The sequence below is a fragment of the Procambarus clarkii genome, chromosome 18 (genome assembly GCF_040958095.1).
Source record: "Procambarus clarkii isolate CNS0578487 chromosome 18, FALCON_Pclarkii_2.0, whole genome shotgun sequence".
NCBI lineage: Eukaryota > Metazoa > Arthropoda > Malacostraca > Decapoda > Cambaridae > Procambarus > Procambarus clarkii.
This window is the reverse complement of record NC_091167.1, coordinates 11,935,151-11,947,807: the sequence shown is the minus strand read 5'-3', so window position 1 is coordinate 11,947,807 and position 12,657 is coordinate 11,935,151. Positions and strand designations below refer to the sequence as shown.

Genomic DNA, 12,657 nt, shown 5'->3' with positions numbered 1-12,657 from the left:
AATCTCTGTATCTGTATTGTTGTTAAACCAATATCTACACAATATCTGTACTGTTGCTAAAACTACTGATTCTGTAATATAGTAGTCTATTGATCATTTTCACCTATGTACTGTATTGATTTTCATTACTAAAGTTTACAAAGATCTCTGTGTTAACTTGCTTCTCATTTAGTATTAAGTTTACCCCCATTATACCTGTCAAAAATTTATCAGAATTCTAAGTTTTGCCTGAAATGCTTTGCATATTAGTTCTGTGTAATGTGCAACTGCTGTACCTTCAAATATACCTTTGTATTTTTATCTTTTGTATTCATATTTTATGAATTAAATGTTGATGTTGGTGTTTTTGTTGCTGTTGAAATCAATTCAAGCCATGATGAGAATTTGAGCCTGCACACTGGATACTCCCACTTTGTACATGTGAAGAGAAGCATTGCAGGCAGAACTCGCACACCACACCTATAGTGCATGCGGGCAATGCGTGAAACCTGGATTGGGCTTCATTAAAAACTTCAGGACCCCCAGAGGATTGTTGAATCCAGGTTACATTGGTTTTAGCTTCTCGTATCTGAGTTGGTTAGGGCGTATACTTGGGAGTACCTATTGTGCAGGTTTGAATCTTCTTCATAGTTTATACTGAGTTTCTCACTGAACCATCATGTTAATGGGACTTCTTTGTGCATTATTATTATTATTATTATTTTTGTATTTAGTAGTACAGTAGTAGTGGTGGTGGTGGTAAAAAATTGAGAAAGTGAATTTTATTTGCCTTTGGGAAAACCAGGTTTTTAAAATAATTTGCTCACTTCAGGGCAAAATTTTGCATGTTTTCGGGCCATTTAATTTTGTGTTCTTGCAGGTGGACCAAGGGGACTGCTGCGGAGAATGAGGAGTCAGTTGGCAGAAGATGGTTGCCCAGAATCTCAACTGGTTATGGGAAAGACACTTCTAGAGCAGCAAGGCCAGGGTGAGTTGAACACTCGCTCGCACTCCACATCTGTTGTAACCTTGCTTCTCATTATTTATTATGTACCTGGATTGTACTTGGATGGTGTTCTGGGAGTTCTACTCTCCAAGCCTGGCCTGGGGAGTAGAAGCTAGTAGCAGTAAGCCTTGACTTGAGAGTTTGGTCCAATAGGCTGTTGCTTGGAGTGGCCTGGAGGCCCACATACATCCACCACGGCCCAGTTGGTCCGGCACTTCTTGAAGAAAACTATGTAGTTTTATCTTGATGTCCACGTTTGTTCGGGCAATATTTCTTATACTCGCTGAAAGTATGTTGAACAACCTCCCCGGACCTCTGATCGTATATGATCAATTCTTAGATACAGTACAGTGTTCTCTGATTGTACTTATTGACACCCCTGGTTCTACTCTGCATTTTCTTCCATATCATTCACTCCAGTATGTTATTTTCTACTGCACTTTAATTCTGCTCATTCATAAATCAGTACTTTGTCAAATTTTTCTTAGAGCAGTTTAACCACTGTGATGTGCAGAGTTTGTGACATTTCCCGTGTGCATAAAATCAAGTGTTCGCAAATTTTTTTTTGATCTTTGTAATATAATAAATTCCCTTTCCTGAACATTTACATTTAAAAAAAAGTAAAAAATTCCACCTACTTTGGCTGGGGGACGTGGAGAATGGCGCGTCACAGGCTGGTCCTCTGTGCGTGAAGCTCCCAGAAGCGGTCGCGCGCACAATTCATGCACCGCGAGTTGCCACAAATATATTTTCGGTTATTTGTCCTATATATTTCCAATGCAGTTTTACTTTTATGTCCTGACTTCCGGGACAAGCATGTGCCTTACTTTCCGACCATCCCTCGCGGTCGCTTGTCCCTCGATAGAATTCTTGGTGACTCGGATAATTTTCATATCGTTCGCCTTATGCGTTTCTGTTCTCGTATTGGCATCCTTGGTGATATTTAGCGCCCTCTGATTATCCCACACATTTGATGGTGCTATGTTTGGTGCCTCTTTTTTGATAATTACATTTTTTTTTTTTTTTTTTTTTTTTTAGCGTATATGATGCATATTTGTGTAATGTTCCATGGAACTGTGATACATGTGTCAGTAATGTTACCACAATAAATGTTTGTCATTGCAATATTACTTGTTAAAAAATCACTAAAATTACAATATGTACAGTTTCACACACTACACAGTAATACACTGTATTACACACTCAGTACTTCGGAAGTGAGTGATAATCAATGAAAATGTCCAAAGTACACAGCGCGACTGCGCTCTCGTTGCTCCAGGTACAGATAGATTTTCACTTCCTGTTTCTTCGTTCTGTGTGCTTGCAAATAACGCACTCACATACACTCTTGACTTTAGTATCTGTAGGTGGCATGTAGCCAAGCATGTGAAGTGTAAGGTAGTCTTGAAAAGATTATAGGAAAAGATCAATTTGTAAGGTAATCATGAAAAGATCGCTTTGTAAGCTTCCTCACTGGAAGAGATTGTCATTTTGGAAGAGATTCAATTAATCAGGAAGAGTCAGCCATTCTGGAAGAGATTCACATATTCTTGAAAATATATATGGAAAACACCATCATGGAAGCTGCTAACACTGTTCATCTATGCTACCTGTATCAGATGTATCATCACTGAACCCAGAATACGATTCATCTTTGTATCGTCTATAAAAACTGGAGATGGCAAGGGTGCTGAGCTACAACTGGATACGCTTGCTATATCGTTCTCATCGGTGCTGTATCACTTGTATCTGAACTTTGTGTTAGGTCCTTATTGCGCCTAGCTTAATCAATATCATGACCCTTATGTTCTTCAAACACTAAAGTCTGAATTTTACTGACAGAAAGCGATCTTTCAACACTGCGTCAGACAAGTGTTTGGGAGCCAGAGGCGCGTGCGCCACCCATGGTTGCTCACTCGGTACTAACCCAGCCAGCAGCCCTAGGGCATTCTGGGAATTTTTTCCAAGATGGCTGCCTCTCACTAGGGTTCCTAAGAGTCCATTTCGTACACAACCTACCGCGAGCTCACTTTGAATGGATACGAAATATTCAAAAGGTGTTTTCTCGGTTGGCGCAGTTTCCCACCGGCCGAATTTTCTCGCCGCAGCACAGTGGTTAAACAATCATGCCTCATGCTACTTCAGCTGCATGGAAGCATGTATAGTAGCATTCTTGTGTGCACAAGAAAACATGAATGGATATAAAGAATGAGAGCCGTTTCAGTAAACACAACCTATACAGAGTAATTATCCGAAGACTGTACTAAGCCAGTATGACGAAACTTGGTATAGCAATCCTGTTCTTTTGTAAAAACAAAGGAACATAAAGAAAAGAAAAAAGAAAACTAATTGTTAAACAGTTTATTAACCCTTAACCCATAAACCGCGCAATACATACTTATACGATGGGAGTAACTTTCCCGAAACCGCGCAATACTACATACATATACGATTGAGGGTCTAGCACACGATTTTAAATGCCCCGCAAGGGATAGAGGCAGCTATAGTCAAGCCGACCCTGAATGTAAACAGACGTCACCTAGAAAAAAAAGTGGGTAACATATCCAGGTGTGAGAGCCTCAGTCCTGAGTGTGCCACCAAGGCTGGCGCATGCAGCCTGAGCTCACAGCACTGCTGTTCAGCTTTTGACCACAGCATCGCCTACAAATGTCAAAATATATATGTACATGCTATTATTTAGCGATAATATTACAGAAGACCCCCGATTGTGATAAAAATGACCAGAATTCTGATAATAGCAGGATTGTGGTGATAATTAGCGTTGTAGTGGGAGGAGTAACCTTGGTGGGGAGGAAGGTAGTGTTGTATGCTGACTGTGTGCCCACCTTTTACTGTCTGGACTCACTATACCAGCTTATTGGTTTGCTATGGTGAACACAAATCTGGATACTTGTATATAACGTGTGTATAGAGTAAAATAACAGCAAAAGGAGTATGTTGGAAGTAGCCGTTTTGGCGAGGAAGGTTGCATCGTCTGCATGACATGTCATGTTGTGTACTGGTGGCTACTATGGTTGTTGGGCACCATACCAGCTTATTTGTACAGTTATGGTGAATAAAACATGTAGATATTTATATATGATGTGTGTGTATATAGTGTAATAACACCACAAACAGTGTTGTTGGAGGTGAAATATTAGTGCATCTGGCCTTGAACCAGTGAGGGAGGCAGCTACCAGCTGACTGTGTAGCTACGTCTCTTATTTCCTGAACTCACCATACAAGCTTAAGTGTACAGTTAGGGTGAACAAAACATGTAAATACTTATATATAGCATCTGTATATAGTGAATAAAAGCAAAAACAATATGGTGGGAGGAGAATGTTGGCGAGTGAGGAAGGGAGTGGCGGCCAGTGGCTGGCTAACTGGTGTGTGGCGACCCCTTTTCGTTGCTTTTTGGCTCTGTACCAACTTAATGGTTCGTTATGGTGACCAAAACATGCAGATACTTGTATATAACCTGCGTATATAGTGTAATAACAACAAAACTATTTGTTTATTGTTTTATGAACATAATAATTGAATCACTAATATGCACACCATAATTTTGAGTATAGTGATGGTTCACACATTTTATTATATAACTATATCACACTACACACTATTGAATAATATTACTGCAAAAAAAAAAAAAAACTAAACATTGAAATAATTAGGCAATAATATCTTTGCGACAACACCCGCCTGACATCTGGGGTGGAGCAGACCTCATCTGGCGCCTGCTCTGTCAACACCTCTCTATTGCCAGACTTCCCTGCCCTATTGCGGCCAAAATATGCCACCTACAATTTTTGTTTTCCCATTGATCAGGGAACACAAATGAACACTTATAAGACGAAAGAATTTTTTGGATTTTTTTGCTGTTGTGCCTGGTGGTGTTGCAGGCCAAAAAGCCCTTAGCAGTTTAACCCCTAAAGTGTAGGTGGTGATGAGTGTGTGTGTAGGTGGTGATGAGTGTGTGTGTTGGTGGTGGTGAGGGAGGCGGAGGAGGGAAGGATTGCTGGTCAGGCGATGGTTGCCAAACCTTCTACCCATACTGTATTCAATTTTTTTAATCTTAGTTGTAAAATATTTATGCCAAAAAATTCAATTTTTGTATATTACTCTACATTATTAATCATTAACATGTTTTATGATTTCCTATTTATTAAACAAAGTTTTATTTATGAAATATGTTTTATTTATTTACATGTCCGCCTCTACGCCTAGCCTCGACCCAGTTAATAGCTCCCTCGACCCCGTTAGTAGCTCCCTCGACCCCGTTAGTAGCTCCCTCCTTCATAGCCTGCTGTTCTCATGTTATGAGGAAGGCAGTGAGGGAGGGATGGGAGGCAGTGATGGGGAGTGGCAGGGGAGGGATAGAAGCAGTGAGGGAGGGAGGGTGGTTGTGGGGAAATCTGGCTCCAGAATAAAGTTAATAAAATTAATATACTGTATAATTCGAAGGACCATTCTTAGGGAAATAAAATAAATTGGAGAACCAGTACCTATAGATCTCTTATATGATGTGTAACTGAAATCTATTAATGTATAGCAGTGAACTGTAGTTTACTGTAAAATAGAGCCAAATCCCTCCACAAACTTTGGGGGGTTAATTTGTAAAAAGAAGTTAATGCACTTCAAGTATAAAAATAATGAGATGCTAATGCGAATCAATTCATAAATCGCATATAAATAATAAAGAGATACAGTATATAATATTATTAAATTAATAAATCAATGACTACTACAGAGCACCACTTGGTTTCCGAACCCCTTGGGGACGAGACCCGTCGGTTAACATGTAAGTTCGTATACGAGAAATAGAGGGGAAAAAATAAACTAGAAATGTAAAAAGAAATTTTTCAAAAAAAATTTACGAAAAAAACTCTAGGGGAAAAATCGACAGGTTCATAGCGTAAATGCGACTGTGTTTTGTTTGTACTCACCAATAAGTGAAGTCCTGATCCGCTTTATAAAAGTCCTTAATTGTTCCTAACTGATTATTAAGACGTCTGGCAAACATCCTCTGGATGTTTCCTGCCAGCCTGCAGGCACATCCTGCCTAAAATATACGATGATGTACTGTACATTTAAGAAACAAATCTGGGTCACAGGTCTGTGGAGTGTGGTTAGGCTTACGGAGTCAGCCGGTCCCTCCCCCACCACCGATACACCTCCCCCTCTCCCCCCACCCCAAACCCATACACACACACACACACTCAAAGGTCACGTGGTTCATGGTTCACTTCAACACCCATATATCGCTTCCTGCCTGCCTGCCTCCTTCCCAGCCTGCAAGCCTGCCTGCCTGCCTGCCTCCTTCCCAGCCTGCAAGCCTGCCTGCCTCCTTCCCAGCCTGCAAGCCTGCCTGCCTCCTTCCCAGCCTGCAAGCCTGCCTGCCTCCTTCCCAGCCTGCAAGCCTGCCTGCCTGCCTGCCTCCTTCCCAGCCTGCAAGCCTGCCTGCCTGCCTGCCTCCTTCCCAGCCTGCAAGCCTGCCTGCCTGCCTGCCTCCTTCCCAGCCTGCAAGCCTGCCTGCCTGCCTGCCTCCTTCCCAGCCTGCAAGCCTGCCTGCCTGCCTGCCTCCTTCCCAGCCTGCCTGCCTGCCTGCCTCCTTCCCAGCCTGCCAGCCTGCTTCCTTTCCAGCCAGCCTGCCTCCCTCCCTGCCATCATGCTAACGGGTAGTGTGTGTTAGGCTTATCTTCGGGAATGAGCCGGTCTCGCCCCCACCACCAACAAACCACCCGCCCCCCTACATCCCATCTCTCAAGGTCACGCGGTTCAACCGCGTGACTACCACTCACTCCCTGCTGCGCCTGCCTGCCTGCCTGCCTGTGCCTGCCTGCCTGTGCCTGCCTGCCTGTGCCTGCCTGCCTGTGCCTGCCAGCCTGCCTTTCCCTCCCTAATTCTCACTACTTCCATCCCTTCCTGCCTACCTCCTAGCATCTCTCCCTACCTCCCCCTCCCTCTTAGCATCTCTCCCTACCTCCTAACATCTCTCCCTACCTCCCCCTCCCTCCTAGCATCTCTCTCTCCCCCTCTCTCACTGATTCTCCCCCCCCCTCATTCATACTGCCTCCCACCTAAACTCCATCGTCCATCCACCCACCAGTCAGCCATCACTGACGCAATGCGTGCATTTGGAGCCAACATGGTGCACAGATGTTTCTTGATTGTGCAGATATGTAAAACAAAAGCACAGAATGAACATTCCAGCCTTATGGCAATTCAAAATAATAGGAATAATAGGCCGTGAATCTGTGAAGTCACAGCGGGCAAACTGGACCATCTCCCACCCACCACAACAAACCAGCGTGACGCTTGGCGGACCCCTTCCTACCCGAACTTTGTTCGGGTAGCATGACTCCCCAACCCCAATCGGGAAACTGGAAGTTTCGGATAACTAAAGTTCGGAAACCAAGTGGTGCTCTGTACTACAAACTATACAAAAATGGCATAGACAGCTTAGCTGTGGGTAGAAAGAGTAGCATGTGTCCCGTAAACTTGTAAACTCGTTGCCCTGAAATTTGTTTCAGCGGGTTACTCTGGGAACATGTGATCGATCTTCTTGAGTTGTGTTGATTTCGGGGCTTTTTAGTGTCCCCGTGGCTTGGTCCTCGACCAGGCTTCCACCCCCAGGAAGCAGCCTGTGACAGCTGACTAACTCCCAGGTACCTATTTACTGCTAGGTAACAAGGGCATTGGGTAAAAGAAACTGCCCATCGTTTCTCGCCTGCGCCCGGGATTGAACCCGGGACCACAGGATCACGTGTCCAGCGTGCTGTCCACTCGGCCGGTCAGCCCCGATGGGAAAATTATTGTCTCGCTTGCGCTTGTATTCCAGCTGAAAGACGATTTACATGTAAAATCTATTGGAATATATAATTCATCAAGTATTCATAGAAATTAATCTGGGGAGATAAGGGAGAATGAAACTTAGAGGTTTGTTTTAAAGGGTACGCATCATGACGACACACCATCCTATCTAAATTATTCAATGTGGCCACAAGAAATAAAATAAGGACAAACTGGTATGCCAGGCACGGTGTCTGTGAGATAATGAAGCCGTTGCATCTTGATGGTGTTCGTAGATGCAAGGATGGCTCTTTATTAAGATGATTCTCCATGTGCTCCCGTCCCTCGTGTTATACCACAGCAGGGTATAATTCCACCATTAGTGAATTTTTTTTAAATAATTTTTTTATTTTCATAGTAACATTGAACGTTTTTGGCCAAGACTGTCTGGTAGCAGCATAAATCGTTCTGGAAGTGATAAGTAGAAGAAGGATGTCCTAACAATTAAAGACAAGTTACGTGTTATACACCTCAACCAGTGAGGCGTCACAGGCAAGCCAAGCGCCTAAAACAAGTGAGGCGCAAGCAAGCGCCTTCAACAAGTGAGGCGTCACAGGCAAGCCAAATGCTTTCAACAAGTGAGACTTCACAGGCAAGCCAAGTGCCTTCAACAAGTGAGGCACAAGCAAGCACCTTCAAGTGAGGCCTCACAGGCAACCCAAATGCCTTCAACCAGTGAGGCTTCAGCAGCTGGCAGTCAAAACTAACTTTACTTAATGAACTGTACAGTAATTTTAAGTGTTAATTTTAGTGTTGTGTTAGTATAGGTTACGTAAATTGTTAAGAATTCTTAACTTCAAGATGTGTGGCATCAATCAAGAAGACGAACAACAACAAGGTAAGTTGAAGTTTCTAGTTGAATATTTAATAATTATATGTGGCAAGGCAATTCAAATTTGGTTGTTTGTAGTATAAAAATAGTTGGAAATGGTCACTTTTGGACTCTGAGGTGAAAAAGTACCATTATCCGGAACACGTGAATATCTGGCTGGGGGTCCTTCGATATAGTCCGGATAATCGAGTGGAGACAGTATTACTAAGCTATCTGTTAGTAGAGTTAGTAAAATATACTAAACAGCATAAAAACAAGAATAGCTTAACACTTTCGCACTCCGGCGCCTCCAAACGTCGTCACTCATTTTTCTCCCGAGTCGTCTCGGGTGACGAGGTCCAGCGTCACTCATTAAAATGTGTTAAAAATTAAAGTTTTATCTGATCAATCTGGGAGTGGTTTCAAAATGAGCGCCTTTAGACTGCACACAATTTGATACTAAAATGAAAGACATAACAGGAAAATTGATGTCAGAACACTGGAAAGATATAAATAATTTTATGGTGATGAGCATCAAAAAGTGTCCAAAAGTTAAAATATTTGTTAAAATTCCATTTATTGTTCTATTATTATGGGACTAGTTTTTAAATATGCGCCTTTAAATTGTGCACAATTTGATACCTAAATGAAAGAGTATAACACAAATTTGTCAGAACACTGGAAAGATATAATTTTATGGTGATGAGCATCAAAAAGTGTCCAAAAGTTAAAATGTTTGTTAAAATTCCATTTATTATTCTAATATTATGGGACTCTTTTTAAAATACGCGGCTTTATATTGCGAACAATTTGATACTAAAATGAAAGACATAATACGAAAATTGGTGTCAGAAAGCTAATAAATGTCAGAAATAAATAATACGAAAATTGGTGTCAGAACACTGGAAATATATAAATTATTTTGTGGTGATTGTCCAAAAGTTAAAATATTTGTTAAAATTCCATTTATAGTTTTATTATTATGGGACTCATTTTAAAATACGCGCCTTTATTTTGCAAACAATTTGATACCAAAATGAAACACGTAACATGAAAATTGATGTTATCAAACTCAATGAGTATACAGTATTCATTAGTCGGCAGGTGTGCCAACTGGTGCTCGTTCGCGGGTAACTTGGCCGACTTTAGACTTTGCTGTGGGGAGTCACGCCAGGCTTTTAGAACTTATATGCATATACCCCTGTAGAGAATTCTATTGCGAACACAATGATACCAAAATGAACGACGTAGCACGAGAAATAAGGTGAGAAAACTGAAACGCATTTACACTTTTCGGTGTCGCCATGCGCTCCCCCGAAACGTCGGGAGCACAATGTCACAGTCTGCAGAGCAGCCGTGCCACACGTGAAAGTGTTAAGGTACTGGATGTTAGCAATTAAGTGTTGGAGACTTCCAACATTGGTGGTGGTGTTGAGGGAAGAGTGAGAGTGGGGGGGGAGTGAAGAGTGTGAGGGGTGAGGGAAGAGTCGGGGGAGGGGGAGTAGGGGTGAGGGAGGGAGGGAGGGGGGTGTTTGGTTAATATGGTTCACTCGTTGTGTGGTCCACTTGTCCACTTGTGTGATCCAACTTGTCATATGAAGGAATTATTTCAGTAATTGTAACCTGTGATAGAATGGGCACTAACACAGGAAATAACTTGGAATGTAATTACTCAAAGAACTTTTTCATTTTAGTTATATAAAATATATCTTAACTGAATGTTACTCGAAATATTCCCAACATTTCAACAACTACAGAAATACTGTAGCCGCGGAAATAACGACCTGGTTAAGCCCCTTATAGGCCTTTAAATTGAGTGGATACTATATTATTCAATTGTGTGTAGTGTGTTATCTATATAAATAAAAATGAAAATATTTGTTTGTTCAAAATCGCTAATCTCCGAAAGTTCTTCACCGATTGCGTTGAAATTTTCACACAACGTTCCATTGACATCCGAGCAGGTTTTTATATACATACAATATAGATGTCAGGTCTGTGATGGGAAAAAACATGCTTTTTCTGGAAACTTTTTTTTCATGTGAGGGAGATCTTCAAAACCTCTTTACCGATTGCTTTGAAATTTTGACACATTGAATTCAAATAGGCGCGTGTTTTTAAATGTCAACTATATACATGCTTCACCTGTGACAGGAAAAGAACATGCTTTTCTGTGGGAAGCCCCTATGGCTCCCTGGAGCTTATTGGGCTAATGTATGTTATATTAGACCTGGACATTAGCTATGGAGTTCAGATCTACCAGGGACCAGCGCCAGAACCTGGCCTCTTCAGAGAGGTTTCATGGAGCAGTGGCCCTGGAAAACCCCTTTGTGGCACCCAGAAAGGTAGGCATAACAAAACCCCACATGGTAAGAAACTAAAACAAAAAATCAAACAGAGGTAGAAACTTCCTACAATCCCAAGGAAACAAGAAAACGTCACACTTTACTGCCGCGCTGCTTGTCCGCGCAACCCTCCATCCCCAATAGGGGGAAGGAGGGTGGGCCGGCTGCCTAGCACCAGTTCCGAAGCTCAGCTTCAACCAACGCGAAAAAAAAACGCCGACTGGTGGGAGAGGGGGTTGCAAGGGAGCCTCTGGGTCTCCCTGGCAACTGGTTTTCTGTGGGGAGCCCCTACGGCTCCCTGGAGCTACATATCCAAAGAGATGGAATATAAGGACTTACCCGGGAGGTGGCCGCCACAAACTCCTCAATGCGAAGTCGAGACAACTGGCTGCAACCTATGACCCATAGCAACACAAGAACGCCCAGGAACAGGCACGTTCACCAAATAACGGGCGGCCAGGGCCCTGTTCGATCTCCAAAATCCATGAGCCCTAATATGAGCCCAGGACATGCTACCGAACACGGCAACCAGAGCTGCAAATTTCCGAACATCATGGACGCGAGGATAGACCGCAGGCTGGCTAGACTTAATAACCCTGTGGATGACCTGGGAGACCCGAGGTCTGGTACAGGGAACGAGGGAAACCGGATCAACCCAAAGTGCATCCCAGCTACCCCAGCCGAGGCGTGCAGGTAACGGCGAAGAGCCGCAACCGAACACAACACATGATGCACCCCCGGCTGAACCAACCAGGTATCAATGACCCCAAGGACCAATCCGGAAAGCAGCCATCTCGTTCTTCGCCAGAAAAGACAGAGAAGGCTGCAAACGTACAAACCTACTCCCAGGACAAAAAGAACCCGAAGCAACAGCTGGACCGGGGAAAAGAGGTACAGGTAACCCCCATCTCGACCATTTCTGCCGAAAAGCATCCACCGTGAGCGCCCCACAGTCGGGGAAGGGGGTCACATAGACTGGGAGATGCCGAGACCACGCCGACGTGAAGAGGTCCACGTCCGGGCGTCTGTACGTCTGGCGGATCAACAAAACAAGTCGTCGTCGACCATCCATTCCGTGGACAGGGGAATGAAGTGAGACAGGCCATCCGCCAGGACGTTGGACACTCCTCGGGTATGAACTGCATAGAGAGCCAAACCCCGAGAATCCAGCAGGCGAACCACTCGAAGGGACCAACCCCAAAGAGGCAAGGACCGAAGAGAACCCCTGTGGTTCAGGCAATGAACCACTGGAGAAGAGTCCGAATGAAGCCGGATGGTCAATCCCCGAGCGACCTGAACCCTCCGAAGCGCAAACCAGACTGCCGCGAACTCCCGAACCGTGCTGTGAGCCTGATGGAAGGACGGACCACACCATCTCTGGCCAGCCTGGTGAGCACTGGTCACAAAGCGCCAGCTGAGAGATGACGCGTCTGTGAACACATCGAGCGAAGGCTTGGGAAGGCGCCAAGGCACCGAACCTCGAAAACCCCGAAGAGGCACCCGGCTCCAACAGAAGCCGTACTTGAGACAGTAGTCATCTGAAAGGAGGGGCAAGGAATCCAGGGATTCCGATGGGACAAGTCCAAAATGAACCTCGGATATGCACAGTCCTGTTTCGGCACTGGAAACCCACCTGAGGGACGGGGTCGTTTTGACCATGT

General features: G+C 43.8%; 1 protein-coding gene across 1 annotated transcript in view; it reads left to right on the top strand.

Annotated features, from left to right (window-relative positions):
• Positions 1-12,657, top strand: part of wfs1 (wolframin ER transmembrane glycoprotein wfs1) — a 97,497-nt gene that overhangs the window by 31,727 nt on the left and 53,113 nt on the right. The window contains exon 2 of the mRNA XM_045736908.2: positions 860-967. Within this exon, the coding sequence (XP_045592864.1) occupies positions 860-967 (108 nt within the window). The remainder of the gene's footprint in view (positions 1-859; positions 968-12,657) is intronic.